The sequence below is a fragment of the Silene latifolia genome, chromosome 6 (genome assembly GCF_048544455.1).
Source record: "Silene latifolia isolate original U9 population chromosome 6, ASM4854445v1, whole genome shotgun sequence".
Lineage (NCBI taxonomy): Eukaryota > Viridiplantae > Streptophyta > Magnoliopsida > Caryophyllales > Caryophyllaceae > Silene > Silene latifolia.
The window spans coordinates 31,921,564-31,937,226 of NC_133531.1; the positions used below are offsets into that span (position 1 = coordinate 31,921,564).

Sequence of the window (15,663 nt, forward strand, 5' to 3'; positions counted from 1 at the left end):
TCCTCGATTTTCTCACCAGACCATGCCGTGCCGCCCACCAGCCCGCGGCCCTTTATGCCAACTCTAATCATAAGCAAGACTTGTCGTATATATAAACACCGTCAGAGTAAAATAGAAAGTTAGCTTGGTAGTAGGTAGAGCTGCAAATAGTATACAGTAGTGTACAAGACGCAAAAACAACTGAACAAAGTGCATCTGACCGACACTCAATGATAATTGAAGCACACATGGAAAACCCACCAAAGCAAGAACATGGCATGAGACACGAAACGAATATTTTACAACTTCTTTAATCATTATTCTTCTTCGAGTGTTTACCTATCAAAATCCCACTTTTTTAAATATAATTAAATTACATTGCATTACATCCGTTTATAACAACTACTACAGATTATAAAAAAATCGTCACAGATCCAAAGTATGAAAATAATGAACATCTGCACCAGTTTCTGCCGACACAACCTCGTTGGCAGACTTCAGAAATGGGATGCAAATGACAAGCGAATTGTTGCAAATTGGATGGTTGATTATTGATAAGTGCATTTGTTCTTGAGAGAAATAGCAGAATTGATCTTTTTAGGATCTAAACTAACTATACAGTCAACTGTCTTGTAGAATTTCGGCTTAACCAAACTACCCAAGACGTAAGCTCTCGATCGAACTGTGAAACTCAAGGTCATGTTAACTGGTGCTGTGGGTATTCCGGTGGGTGTACTTACTAAATATTGCCCGCTTCCATACAATGGAACTTTGTCGCTGTAAATTGAGATATCAAGGGTTCTTTGACTCTTCCTTCCCTGATAGAATTGCTTCAACTGCATTGTAAATCAAAATTCAATTAGTCGTTTCTATGAGTCTCATATTCTAAGCGGAAATATACTGAATTGAGCCGAATGTTATGGAGATGAGCTAAACATTATCATAGTGCTTTCATAAACAATTGACCTCAATTACCCAACCATACTTGAATAAACCGACTTCAATAACTCAATTGGCACCAACTATCAGAGGTGCACTATACACTCCAAACAACATAATACGAATTGACTGGCTTGATCAGAAAACGACTGGGCTGCTTGCCATGTCTAACTGCCTCCTATAGTGAGGTAAGGGATCGGAATTTACTCAATATTTCCCCTATTTAGAAACCACGGGTTATTTGCGTACATACAGCTCAAATGAGAAGCTAAATTAAGCTCGTTCTAATCTGAATTGCAATTAACAATCAAAATTCCGAGAAATTATTTGACTAGAATTGACTAAATTAAAATAGACATGATACTTACACTTCCGCTGGCAACACTGATCTGAGAATAGGAAAGATCAATCGGAGTTGCGGTTACATGGACGCCGAAAAATGTAGCAGTGTTACGGTATAGAAATTTGAGTGTTGAATTCACAGATACCATTTCAGTAGCCACTCCTGTATTATCCGATCCAGCTGACACTATGAATCTCTCAAATTTGATACTCTGTCATCATCAAAATATCCCAATTACACTTCAGTACACTAGAGTTTACCTCAATTGACTTAGTAACACTAACTTCTTCACACATGATGCCATGGATCGAGTTGTCGAATTGAAATTGACAACTCGATCCATGGCATCATGCTAACTAATTCTAATTCTAACTAGTATTGCCAGGGATCGAGTTGTCAATTCAAATTGACAACTCGATCCATGGCATCACCCAAATTCTAACCAAATTAAACTAAAACTCAAAAAGAAAGACGAAAAATGAACTAACCTTGACGGTGATTTTAGGTTTCTGAGGACGAGCAGCGCCCCAAAGAATCAAAGAAAAGAAGGAAAACAAAACCAAAAACCCGAGAATAAAAGCAAGAACATAACAGCGTCTAGGCAAACCCTTCTGATTCTCTTCATCATCAAGAAGACCTTCCTCTTCAATAACATCACAATCCTTCCATGGCGGCTGTTGTTGATGCTGATGCTTCTTACCACCTCTCTTTCCCCCACCAGATCCAACATCATTCGGTGAGATCTTCCGAGACCCACCATTACCCCCGGGCTTCAATGACCCGGAGAACCGGGTCGATGATGATTCCCGGGAGTGTCGGCCCATTGAAGACTGACTATGCGGTGGTGAGCCCATTGGGCTCAGCACCGGGGTAGAGTGAAACGACGTCGCGGTCTTCTCGCCATCGTGCGAGTCCCTCGACGGGCTTTGCACGTAGTATACTGGCCTTCGCGGGGGTGATCTGGTTGGGGATGAGGCGGCTAAACTCGTCACCTCGGAATCCGTCTTTGCGTGCATTTTTAGCTAATTATGAAATCGATATTATAATTCAACACTAACACAACAAATACACAATTACTTAGAAAATTGATGTAAATGGTGAGAATTATGGAAAGGATAGTGAGTTTATTGAGAGTATGAAAGTGGGAATATTTGGAAGTAATGAGTAGAGGTTATGTATGTGTGTGGTTTTGTTGTTGGGGTAGTGAAAGGTGAAAAGTGAGAAGGAGGAGAAGAAGGGACAAAGGACTAAAAAAGAACAAGTGAGGAAGGTAGAAGACAGACAGGCTAATCACAGTTGTCAGGATTTTTATTTTTAGCTGTGGAAGTAATGTGCCAACTAATAATTAGCGCTTCTTACTCTCTATTGATTTTATCCGTTTTATTTAAAACCGTTTTACTATTTTTCTTATTTTCACCTTTGGGACCCGATTTAAATTAAGAGGTCTGGGTTTTTTTTGTTTTGTACTGCGTATAATTTTTGTTAGGGTTGAAGCTTTGGTAGATGAATGCCGCCGCCTAGTGGTGATTATTACTTATTCATTGATTGTTGAGTCATTTGCTTTACCTAATGTCGTGTTTTTAATAATTTCTGAGAACACATGTACAATATTGTCGGTGACGGTTAGAATGTAGTGTTTATGAATTGGAGCTAGTGACAATTTAATAAAACAAAACTCATTATGTACTCTATGGTATTCTTCGACAAGTTCAACAATCAACGCACAAACAATAAGTCCCCTACAACTAGGAGAGGCAATCGGGTTCGGTCTGGCTGGAGTCGAATTGTTCGACACTAAGTCGGCTCGGTGAAGGAGGCGGACTGGGCCACACCGAGATGGCTCAAGTAAACCGTCAATCGGTATGTGGTAGGGTTGGGAGGGCGGAGAGTCACACACGGCTTGACTAATATGGCAGATTAGACAGGCTAATCCCGCCGGCCCAAATAGCCATCTCTACCTTCAACTAACTCAAATTTGGACGACTTTATCCCCGAGAAAGTTGGATCTAATCTCAAGACTAATACAAGGGCTAGACTTGACAAATGTGTCATTTAGTTCAGTTTCAAATCGGTTCGATTTTAATTGGGTGACCTTAAATTTGGTTTCGGTTCAATTTCGATCAGGTTCATTTCGATTTGCCACTTTATCGGTTTGCGCAGTTTCGAGTCAGGTATGACTCGAGTGAGAGTGTTTGTATGGGATTTTCCTAATCAAGTTAATCGGTTTAGATATATTCAGGTTTGGGTATCATTCTATTATAATGATTTCGAATTGAATCAAGTTTAGGTACTTTTCTGGTTACCCATATCGAGTCTTCGATTAGATATCAATTCAAATATTTTCGATCGATTTTTCGGGTTCGGATTTATTTGCCGGGTCTATACAAATACTCGGTACAAGGCTTATGTCCAAAACCTGGGACGAAGCAGGATATTTTTTCATGAGTTAACAAGAAAAGAACTGAGATGACATGTAGTTAATAGTAACATCATTAAGTTTTGGTCTGATAATTGAGTTTGTTCACACCTACTTACAAGCAGTATGGTTGATGATGAGGGTAAGCGTGATCTAAATCTTTTGGTTAAAGATTTCATAACCTCTGACAAACAATGGGTTGTTTGTAAATTATCAAATTTAGTGAATAACGATATTGTGAATCAGATTACTAACATTCCACTTCCACATAATAATATTCCTGATACCCTCATTTGGAGGCTGTCCGTGGATGGAAATTTATCTACTAAAACAGCAACTTGGTTAGCACAAGGTTGTTTGATCAAGCTCATGACAAATGTGAATTTCAGTGGATTTGGAAATTGAATATTCCTCCAAAGTTGAAATTTTTTCTTTGGAAAGCGTGTGTTGACAGCCTCCCAACAAAAGGTAGGCTGCTAAAAAGTCATATTAATGTCCCGCCTCATTGTGTTTTATGCAACTATTTTATTGAAAACAAAGATCATTTCTTTTACGAATGTCCCTTGCTTGGGTCTATAATTCAAGACATGAACATTATTAGCTTCAACAATTTTTTGTCAAATTATGATAATATTGCAAGTCAAAATTCTATAATAAAACTTAATTATCTCAAAGACTTAATTTCAAAAGCTAATTTCATTAAAATTATTTTTAGTTGGTGGAATGCATGGTTTTACAGAAATTACATTATCTTTAATCGCAAATTCTTATTTGCGACGGGTACTGTTCGTCTCAAATAAGAGACGGGCCAAATGTGACCATTTTATGAGAAAATGTGACCATTTTTTCATAGGTAACATTTTATGAACAATTTATGAGTGGTTACATTTTATCAAAAAGTGGTCACATTTAACCGTCTCTTATTTGAGACCGTCACAAGGGAGACTTATTGATCTTTAATAATGTTCTTATCAATAACAACAAACTTATTACTTTATGTAATAATAACATTAAAACCTGGAATGAGACTAGACATAAGGATCTCAACAATTCCGAGAAGGACGAGTCAGCTAGAAACACTTCTAGTAAGGAAGAAATCTAGTGGGATAAACCTAGAAACGGTTTCCTAAAGCTAAATTTTGACGGATCGAGAATATATGACAATAATAAAGCTGCTTTAGGATATTCTATAAGAGATCATAATGATAATGTCGTTTTCTTAGGAGCAAAAAAGTGTTATCCAATAGTATTCTTGTTGCAGAAGCTCTTGCTTTGAAATAAGGCATTGTAGCAGCTAAATACTTAGGAATCTAAAAGTTAATTGTAAAGGGTGACAATTTATGTGTTATTAACTCAATTCGTATTACTTGAGAAATTTCTAGTATTATCAAAAATGTGAAATTAGACCATTTTTTCGATGAAGTGATAATTAAACATTTTTTCCGTGAAGCCAACAAGGTTGCTGACTTTATGAGTTATATTGGACATTTATGTCCAACTCTTTCAAGGTGGTTTGAAAGCCAGCCGGTGGCTTCAACTTAACTCTCTCATTCGGAAGGATGAGATAAGTTATTCCTATTCCAGAGGAAAAAAAAAATTCCGACTCATTTTTGAAAAGCTTATACGGAAATACGGAATTACGGAGTAAATAGGTAGTATAATGGTAGTTTTTTTGTGAGTTGCAACTATAAAGTGAGAAAATATGAAAACCTGAATATAGTAATCATTTTTCTACACCTGGTAGGCTGGTATCCCATTTGAATGTTATTAATCAAGTAAATCAACCTAAAATCATCATTGAAATAAAGCTTTACTGTTAAAGTAGTTTTTATCCGTTCTATTTACTGTATATTGTTTCCCAACTCTTTACCGCTAATTTCTGACGTTATGTGATAGGCACAACTCAGAAGTCCCGACTTGCTTATACCACCCAAACAGGAAGCGGATAATATAAATGGGATGAAGTAACGATACTTGAGAATCTCTAATTTTATCGAGTTAGTGTTTGAAGACCGTTTGAAGAGTTACAGAGTTCAGACTTTAACAAATGTCAGGAAACTTACGGCAACTTGATTTAAACATTTGCGTGCTGCGCATAATCTGCTGTTTTAATGAATTAAGGCTTGATCTATAAGGCTGCATAAAATGCATCTTCAGCAAGTGTTCTACATCAATTTCAACAAGCTGGCCTTTTAATAAGAGATCATCTTGATAACTAAGTTGAGACGCCCGATGATGAGCTCTGACCACAGCGACTCATGTCCAATTGCAGCTGAGGCATTCCTGGTTCTTTGCAAAGTACCTTAACACAGCAACAACTGATCAATCCTCAGGAAATTCTGGTTAAATTCAATCTACTGCCATATTTGATTTATGTTTTCCTCTGCGGGTGTAAAGATACATGTTTGATTTATCAAATCAGCTATTTTCACGTATCTAGTAAGAAAAATTGTAACTATTGTGGAGTATCGGGGGAAAATAGAGGTCAAAGTTGCCCAACAAAGCCAAAGGAGTAATGTAAATACCTTGGATGGAATAGAAGTATTGAATGGCCTGTAAATCATTGATGGTTCCAGGACAAGTGATGGCCCTGGATTATGGTTCTCCGACATTCTGGGAATGTGGGACGATCCAGGTTTGCTGTCGAGGTTGAACATGGCCTGCATCGGCTGCATAGGACACTCCTGATTCGGAGTGAAGGAGCTAATGCCTCTACTATGGTTAGCTTCATCGACAAGTTGTCCGATTGGAGGTGGATTCATCATCTGCCCTACGCCAGGTGGACAAAAGGGATGCAAACTTGTACCGTTTCTCATGGTTAACATCTGCAAGACCAACAAGATGAAAGCACTGCAGTGACCATATAGTACTCCTATGTCCATCAATAAACCCTCGGGTTTCTTTAGCACAGAAATTTAGAAGCACGTTAAGATGTGGATTAAACACAAGTTTCATGGACAGAAGGAATAGTTGCTAGACAGGTATAAGACAGTCTCTATTACGATGATTCCAAAATATGAATGTAAAGCCAAAATCAGTAGGGAAAGTTTAAGTGTATGACTATCAGTTTTGCCACTTTAAACTTCATGATCGCGGAAGATGTAATAAGGAGATGTGATCAATTGAAACCAAGTATGGGGACAACAATTCCTTATTTTCTATCCATATTTCAACGACTTGTGTTTTGCCACTATGTAACGCATCTGAACATGCGTGGAAATGTTAATTAGCTTAGCTCATAAGGTCACTAATGGTGGGATGCTCTAAAGGTTGAATTAGCTTAGCTAAGAAAGTCACTAGGTGTTGAGATATGTGTCGATATCTCAACATAACATATCGACACATACCTCAACACTAGGGGTCAGTTAAATCCGCCATCATGACTGTTGGAAGTATTTGGTATGGTAAAGAATACAGCTAGAAAATTAGTCAGTAATAAGATCCTATCAACTGGAACAGTAGCAAGTAGTATGCGGTAATGGAGTTGTATTTCCCTTATGTTTCTACCCTCAGCTTCGTAGGTGATAAATAAAATAGATAGACAATTTACTCATTGAGAAAGTTACACCAAATATAAGCACAAAATTAACAATTTTACCACACGCTAAACAAGCCAGAACTGTTGCATACAAACATACCAATATGTGCGCAAACCATTCAGCATACAAGTATAGCCCGTATAAGTATAATGCCGGTCGCAAAGGGAATTCTTAGCACGAAAAAAAACAACTACAACACCTAAGCTATCAAGACACAAAGCTATCAGACACATCACATATATGAAACGTTAATGATGTAATTCTCAAACTTCACGGGAAAAAATACTCGAAAATCCAATTGGATAATTTTTTAGCTTTAGATTGCTAAAGATAACCCACCTGAACTTGTAGCTGAAGCTGTTTCAAATATTCAATTGCTTCATCCAGCATTGACGCCTTATCCGTCTGAAACATAAAACAAGTTATGATAATATCTCAAACAAAGGTTAACCCTTTATGCAACTACATAACTATACCTTATTGGAGTTAGGAATCAACTTTTGCAACGCTTTCAACTTCTCGTTAATCCTTTGTCTCCTTCTCTGTCAACACAGAATAAGAAGAGGTTAAAAAGGATAAAAGAAAAATATTAGAGCCATGGTGAACTAGATTAGCAAGTGATACCCTCTTGTACCTTTGTATGAAATATATATCCCATGTGTTTGATCGTGTGCATACTGCATAGCAATCACATATCATTGGTTTTGGACAAGTATAACACTAATAACGATCTAACTTGGATTATCGCCCTAAAACTGCAAAAGCCATCTCATCCTACATGTTCCACTTTTTTACTTGTCAAAAGCATTCATGGTACTTTATCATGTCATATCGCGAACTTGCACATGAATATCATCTTGATCAAGTGAAAATGTTGAAGTGAAAGTGCACATGTTCTTAACTATATACATAAAGGAAAGAGTCTATACTAGCAACATTGTGTAAGCATAGTACAAGAAATTTCGTACTCCCTCCGTCTCTAATATACCTTCCACTTTTCGCTATTTAGCTGTTTGTAAAATACCTTCCAATAATCCAATATCCCACTTGCATTGCATCTCAATTCTTAACTACACAATCACTATACTTGACCCACTTGCATCATCATGTGCGGTCCTTATTGCTTTTATTTATACTCCTTAAATCGTATACTTTTCGTATTATGGAAGATATTTAAGGCATGGAGATAGTATAAAATAGCCGAATCCAACACTTGCACATGCACCCTGTAATTGTTCTAACCAAGTCTAAGTAACATAGCCAATTGCGCTAATAAAGGTAGGCTACTAGAGAATTGGGTTGATTACGAGATATGGACAGGGATGCGGCAACATATAACCCTATAACCTCAGTATTTGTGACATTCTCAAATACATTTCCAAAAATTAAGAGGTTTATGAGAGAACAAAGCACTTGAAACTTTATTAGTCACCGCATAAGAAAGACAACAGTGAATCCAACTTCCTTTATAAACATCATATAAGATCTAGAATGCAGCTTGCTAATCTGATGTTTAATCTCCTTGATGAACGGAAAATGATTTCTCAGCAACCAAATTGGGTTTGGTCCTAAATTCCAACTAAAGGAGAGAAGGCTATGCACTTAAAACTCCGTTAGAAAAATACAACACAAGTATGAGGCCAAACTCTGTTTGAAAATTACGGCACAAATACGAGGTAGAATCCGCTATTTTATGAAAAAATCTCATATTTTTGCTTTAAAAGAAGTGTAGAAGTGTTACACCCATTGTCAATGTGTCAAATTGACAGATGTAGATGGTGCATGAGGTAATATTCCAATTATTTCGTTAGTTCAACAGTTCAAACCCCAAACTGTATAATGCACAATTGCACAGATGCTTACATCCTCCATTTTTATAGGTTTACGTTTTTCAAAATCGTCCCATCTTTTAAAAAAAGTAAATAAACCTATAGTTAGTCCTATGCAAGACGATTTTATTCAAATAGTGTGCAAAGCAGATTCCAACTACTTAGAACATGGCCTATGAAGGAGCAGTACATTATTTCCCTGGTAAACGGCCCCCTTTAGGTTAATAGGTTTCAAACATGGTACATAAATCACCTCAAAGCATTTACTAGTTAGTAGCTGACATAGAATCAATTACGAACAGTGTAATGAGTAATGTAAGTAAATAACTTTAATAGACAGGATAACTTCAACGGAAGAGTAGACATGAAATAATTTGGAAAGATTCGACAACGTAAAACAGTTACATATCAGATTATCAGTATATCAACTGTCCCACTTCTACAGTGTTCATTCCCTAGGATTACATGTGCCCACAAAACAATTATTCTTCACTTTAATTCAAAAATTGATAGTATTACTGGATCTCTTAATTCAATAAATAAACTTACTTGATCTCTTAATTTAATTAAAAAATTGATAGTATTACTGGATCTCTTAATTAAAAAATTGATAGTATTACCTGGAAGAATTGAGAAACACTTACTCATGTTTACACATATTGAATTGAACGGAAATAAACTTAATAAACTGAATTTGTAAAATTTAAATTAAAAAACCTAATTAAATTGTTACAAATCCGATACTATCCCAATTTTATCGTCCTCTTTCCCTCGTAACTTATACAAAAATCATTATTTAAATTTAGTAAGGAAAACGTTTGAACATCCAATGTCCCTAGATAATACAGTAATTAACTATCACCATCCCCATCATAAATATATTCTCTTTAATTTAAGACAGTGAGTGGTTGAGCAAGTGATTTAACATTTTTCCTTAAATCCTCCCAAAGTAAAACCATAGCTTTCAAGATATTATAAAATCCTCGTAGAGTTGTAGGCGTTGTAGCACAGCAGGTTCGTTTTAGTACTTCATTAACAGTAAAAAAAAACCGGTTTTTTTTGTGAGAAACTACCTTTTATTTACGGTCATTTGTGAACAACTGCCTTTCATTTTAGTTTTGCCATTCACCTACCTTTCATTTATTTATTTTGCGAAAGACTAACAAAAATCCACTTCCGGCGAAAAAAGTCAACTTTCCGGCGTTGACTTACCATTTCATGTTGAATCTAACTCTTTACTTCATAACCCTAATAATCGATGATAAAGATTGATTAAACCCAACATTAATCACCTCAATTTGTCTATCTCTTACCCGAATCAAAGTCTTAATAATCGAAACAAAATCTTGATATTAAGGAAAATGAGTTAGCGCCACCCGTGGCGCCCAATCTCAGCGCACCCTCTCAAGTGGGGGTCCCAACAATAATGGGTACATCACAAATATGTGATGAGGGACCACAATAATATAGTGTGCATATGAGAAGGTGGCGCCGAGATTGGGCGCCACCGGGTGGCGCCATATCATTATCCTTGATATTAATCTTAACATGGTAAATAATTTTTCAACAATAATGATCTATTATGGCCTTGTTGGCAAAATTAACTCTGAGTGTTAACTATTCGATAATAATCATGGATTCACTTTTAGGATCACTTGTGTGCTACTATCTTATTAGTTTTCTTATAACCACCATCTTACCATGAAAAGAGAAAGAAGGTATTTTAATATGACTTATAGATGAACAGTAGGTTGATGAATCATGAGTAATCTATAAGGTTGTTGAAAGGTAAGGGTGAAGGTGACACTAGTAGTAAAGGTGACGACGGAGATGGAGATTGAGATGGTTGATGCATTGGTATTGCTTTGAACAAACTTTTGATAAGGTGTTGGGCATGAAGAGGAGCTTTTTCAGATTTTGTTCGGTGAACAAAGGGAGAAATATATGAGTTATATGTTTGGAAATGGGAGAAAAAACCAAGTCAACACCAAAAAGTTGACTTTTTTTCGCCGGAAGTGGATTTTTGGCAGTCTTTCGCAAAATGAAGAAATAAAAGGTAGTTAAAAGGCAAAAATAAAATGAAAGGTAGTTATTCACAAATGACGCTAAATAAAAGATAGTTTCTCACAAAAAAAAAAACAAAAAAAAAAACATATAAATCATTAGAAAGCAAATTAAAAACAATAATAACATGAAAATTTGTAACCTTTTCAGATAAATTATGGACTTCCGCCGCTCGAGTCCTCTTGGATGACCCCCTCCCTGGCCCCGGATTTCCACGTGTCTCCTCCTGCCCCTAAATTAACAATTCAGAAAATTACGCCATTTTTTTTTCCTTGTGCTGCTAATAACACTAATATTTTATCAAAATATGATAGAAATGAAAATTAGGATAATGTCACTCTTTAATTCGAGTATCAGTGACACCCTTTCACATAGTACAACAAACTATGACAAAAATGAAAAAATGAGATAGCGTGCCCGCTTGGTATGCGACGAGACGATGACACCCTCTCACATATTACATGTAACTATGTAAGGATCTTTAAACAAGGGCATGTGAAACTGTTAGAGAATGTTACGGAAACTCGGCGCTCGGTACTAGCGGCGCATGCGCACTTCTGCGTCCATGCTGCCTTATACTTTCCTCGTATGCCGTGGCAATTAAAATAATTCTGAAATTATTCCCTTAATTAGAAATATAATATACGGAGCACTCCGTATTTGTTTATATCAAATGGATTATAATGGAGTTTATCGTACGCATTTCAAGGTAACAAACTAAAAACATTCCCTCCAGTCCACAAAACCTTATCATTTTGATTTTATATAATAATTGTAAAATGTAAAAAATAATAAATCTAATAAATACCCCGTAATTATTTACTTTCATCTTTAAACAAAGATAATACTTCCTCCGCAAATCATTTGTTTGCGGTAGACAAATACGGAGTACTCCGTAATTGTGCCGAGAATTATCGACACGAGAAAAAAATGATCAAAGTATCGTCTTAAAAACTGTGTAAATTTGAGTCGAAATTTTTGTTTGTTGGTAAATCAAACAAGAATTAACATAGGAAAAAAGAAGAAAAAATAACCTCGCTTTCACAATCAGCCTTATTGATATCATCCAAATCAAACCCAAGAGAAGCAGCACCAGCAACACCAACACCACCAGTATAATAACCCGAAAACCCAAAATCGGAATCAAACAAACCAAGACCAACAGCGTCAGCTAACCCAGCGGATCCGGGCTGAGGTTCGGAAGAAGTAGACGGCTGAGATGAATTCTGAAGAAGCGTGTGAAGAAGAGAAGAAACATCGTCCGTCAGATCAGCCATAACTAATGAATTAAAATGATGAGGTAAGGTAGACAGATAAAGTGATGGGCGGGGGGTGAAAATGAGGAGATAGATAGAAATAGAAAAGAAAGAAAACACAGTTCCCTAGGAGTTGAAAAAGGCTATGAATATGATGATGGTATGTATAGGTGGTATAGGAGGTGTAGGCGTTATCATTTACGTAGTTAGGATGGATGGGTTGTGCTTGACTTTGTTGCGGTTTTTGGTTTGGTTTGGTTTGAGCTAAGCTTTTTTTGTTGTTGTAAATGAGGGGGTTGATTATGGTTTATTTGTTGCTAATCAATTGAATTTCCCTCCTTTCTCCCGCCTTAATCATGTCTTTTTCCTCCCTCTTTTATAAGCGGTCCCCACCATTATATTAGGAGAAATTACTCTTGTTTGTGTTCCGGTTGTCCGTAATACTGCATCCGTTCCAATGCATTTTTTAGGTGTCTCATAGTGTCAAATTGTGACGAATCACTAAGTTATTGTTATCACAATAAACATGCTTGATACCGGATTTTAGTTGGATTTGTTGTAATATGCATGGCCGGTTTGCACTTTTGGTTGTAATTTTAGAGTCTTAGGCTCTGTTTGGTAAAACTAACTGAAAAGATAGCTAAAACTGAAAAGTTAACTGAAACCCGAAAAGATAGCTGGAAATTAGGAACTGATAAGATAGCTGATTATATAAAAAAATGTTTGGCAAACTAAATAAAAAATTAACTGATTTTGATGGAATGACGTAAAAGGATATGATAATTATTTAATAGATAAATTTAAGGGGTAAAAACGGAAAATAAAATCAAATCAGTTACCTGAAATCTCAAATGCTACTCTAAGTAGCATTTCATTTCAGGTAGTTTATTTGGTTAAATAAACTACTTGCCAAGCGCTTACAAAAAAATAAGGTACCTGAAATTTTGGTCAAATAAGCTACTTTGACCAAATCAGTGACTAAATGCCACAAAACGGAGCCTTAGCTTATAACTTACCAAGGCAAAGAAAGAGGGGCAAAGGTAAGCCAAGGGAATAAGTACAAAGTAGAGAGAAGCAAGCAAAAAGAAGAATTGGAACCTTGAGATACACAAACAAGAGCAAAAAAAGACAAGTCAACTATAATCAAATCTAGTAGGGAAGAAATCTGGTGGGAAAAACCTAGAAACGATTTCCTAAAACTAATTTTTGACGGTTCGAAAATAGAAGGCAATAAAGCTGCTTTAGGATATTGTATAAGAGATCATAATGGTAAAGTCCTTGTGTTAGGAGCAAAAAAGTGCGGATCTAATAGTATTCTTGTCGCGGAAACTCTCGCTTCAAAAGAAGGTAGGTGTCTTAGCCATTAAACATTTAGGAATCTCAAAGTTAATTGTGGTGGGTGATAATTTATGTGTTATTAACTCACTTCGTAGTACTTGGCAAATTCCTTAGGAAATCTCTAGTATTATCAAGGATGTGAAATTAGACCTTCATTTGCTAGATGAAGTGATAATTAAACATTGCTTTTGTGAAGCCTGAAGGAAATGTAGATTCATATACATACTAACATACTCATATATGTCGAAATTAATTTGTCATAAAATTAAATGTGGATTTTATGCATGCAAACAATATTAAAAATAGAGGAGAAATCATGTCCTTACATTGATGATTTCGGTTTAATGGGCACAAGAGAGATCACCTTTCTCTCTTGTTCTTGAGCTTTCCCTTATGGAAGAACAAAGATCCAAGTATAGGATCTCTCCTTAGGATTAATACCCAAAGCTTTCTCTTAATTTAATTAATATTACAAGAACTAGTATAATATTAATTAGTAGAAAATTGAACCAAAAATATTTATAAACTCTTAAATATTTCGGTTTTAGAGAGAAGAAGAGGAGGATTTTGTTCTCTCTAGAATTTGTATTTTGGATGAGTGAATGAATGATAATATTTTTACAACCTTTTGTATATTATTAGGTAAAAATTATGGAAAAACCATCATAGGTTTTGTCTTCTCAAAACCGTGTAAGAGGAGGGCTTTAGGGGAGCCAATGCATGGAAAAATTGTTCTTCACAATGAACAATAGGCTTGCATGGCTAGTGACTAGTGTAATCATCATGCCTTCCACTAATTACAATCAACATATAATTAGCTCAAAAACCCTCTAATTTTCGGCCCACTTGATAATATGGATTCCATATTATTTTTGTCAATTGTCAATATGTCACATGTCATATGTGATATAAATTTGTTATGTATTTTTAACATATTAAAAATCAACGTATTAATAAAAATACGTCACATACAAAAATCGACTTAGTAATTTCATAATTACTTGTGCCAAAATATTTTACCATTTATAAATTACAACCGATTGTATTTATAATAATTCATTCAAATTTAATTGTTACATTAAACAATTATTTCATCCGAGTAATCATACAATTCAATTACTCAGACCGTATCTCATTTAATCACATTTCAATTTGATACGTAAATTTTACTTCCAAAATCGTCCGTCAATTTTCAAGTAATTTAATTAACTCGCAACATTATACGATTAATTAAATAATCAATTAAGAGTGTTGCCCTATAGGTATGACCTAGGGGTCAATCGATCACCACCGTCGCACGACAAGAATGTCAAACTCTAGTCGACCAATCATTACCGATATATGTTGACCAGTTGACAAGAACAAAATTACTTCCCAATTGTATTCTTTATAATGAGATTTAAACATGTGATTATCATGATCAACAGTCGTGATCGCATTATTGTCGGAGGACACATATTCCAACAATCTCCCACTTGTCCTCGACAAGTGTGCGTCACCAATTCTCTTGTCCTATTACTATCTCCCACTCAATGCAAGGTGTCTTTCAGGTCGTACTTGCAAGTGATCATATCGAGAGTGGTTTCCTCGATCTGGAGAATAACTGATTGACCGGACTTATCTATCATAGATACTTTCCGAGCGTGGCCACGCATTTCCAGTTCATTACTCCTCGAGTAGCCCTGAGATATTGTTATAACCCTGACTAGGGGTGGACAATTCTTATCGCACTCATTCCCTTCGACTAGCCACAGCCATCATAACCCAAAATATGCCCATTTGACCCCATTTACGAAGGTCGTAGTAACACAAATCAAAGTTAATCTGAAACTGAGCCATCTTAGGCGAATAGTCTTTAGTCAAAAGAATCGACTCATTTGAATACTATAGTAGCTCTCGCCACGACCAGGCTATATAAATTTGCCAGAACTCTATAAGCGGTCATTAGGCCCGACAAAAT

The 15,663-nt window shown here is 36.0% G+C and overlaps 2 protein-coding genes across 2 annotated transcripts; both read right to left on the bottom strand.

The window, feature by feature from the left end:
- Positions 1-230: 230 nt before the first annotated feature.
- On the bottom strand, positions 231-2,583 carry LOC141586664 (uncharacterized). Its single transcript, XM_074407960.1, has 3 exons — positions 1,750-2,583; positions 1,287-1,472; positions 231-815 (listed from the first exon to the last, which is right to left on the bottom strand). Exons 1-3 carry the CDS (start codon positions 2,275-2,277, stop codon positions 528-530), a joined length of 1,002 nt encoding a protein of 333 aa, XP_074264061.1. The 5' UTR covers positions 2,278-2,583; the 3' UTR covers positions 231-527.
- Positions 2,584-5,635: 3,052 nt separating this feature from the next.
- On the bottom strand, positions 5,636-12,718 carry LOC141586665 (transcription factor PHYTOCHROME INTERACTING FACTOR-LIKE 15-like). Its single transcript, XM_074407962.1, has 6 exons — positions 12,144-12,718; positions 11,252-11,341; positions 7,693-7,758; positions 7,556-7,621; positions 6,203-6,502; positions 5,636-5,979 (listed from the first exon to the last, which is right to left on the bottom strand). The coding sequence occupies exons 1-6, from the start codon at positions 12,384-12,386 to the stop codon at positions 5,893-5,895; spliced, it is 852 nt and encodes a 283-aa protein (XP_074264063.1). The 5' UTR covers positions 12,387-12,718; the 3' UTR covers positions 5,636-5,892.
- Between the last annotated feature and the right edge of the window lie 2,945 nt (positions 12,719-15,663).

Coding starts and splice junctions, on each gene's coding strand:
- LOC141586665 (XM_074407962.1), bottom strand. CDS start 12,386: ATGGCTGATCTGACGGACGATGTTTCTTCTCTTCTTCACACGCTTCTT. Junction 7,622..7,692: donor TGATTCCTAACTCCAATAAG/GTATAGTTATGT, acceptor TTTATGTTTCAG/ACGGATAAGGCGTCAATGCT. Junction 6,503..7,555: donor AGCTTCAGCTACAAGTTCAG/GTGGGTTATCTT, acceptor TTGGTCTTGCAG/ATGTTAACCATGAGAAACGG.
- LOC141586664 (XM_074407960.1), bottom strand. CDS start 2,277: ATGCACGCAAAGACGGATTCCGAGGTGACGAGTTTAGCCGCCTCATCC. Junction 1,473..1,749: donor AACCTAAAATCACCGTCAAG/GTTAGTTCATTT, acceptor TGATGATGACAG/AGTATCAAATTTGAGAGATT. Junction 816..1,286: donor TCAGTGTTGCCAGCGGAAGT/GTAAGTATCATG, acceptor TTTACAATGCAG/TTGAAGCAATTCTATCAGGG.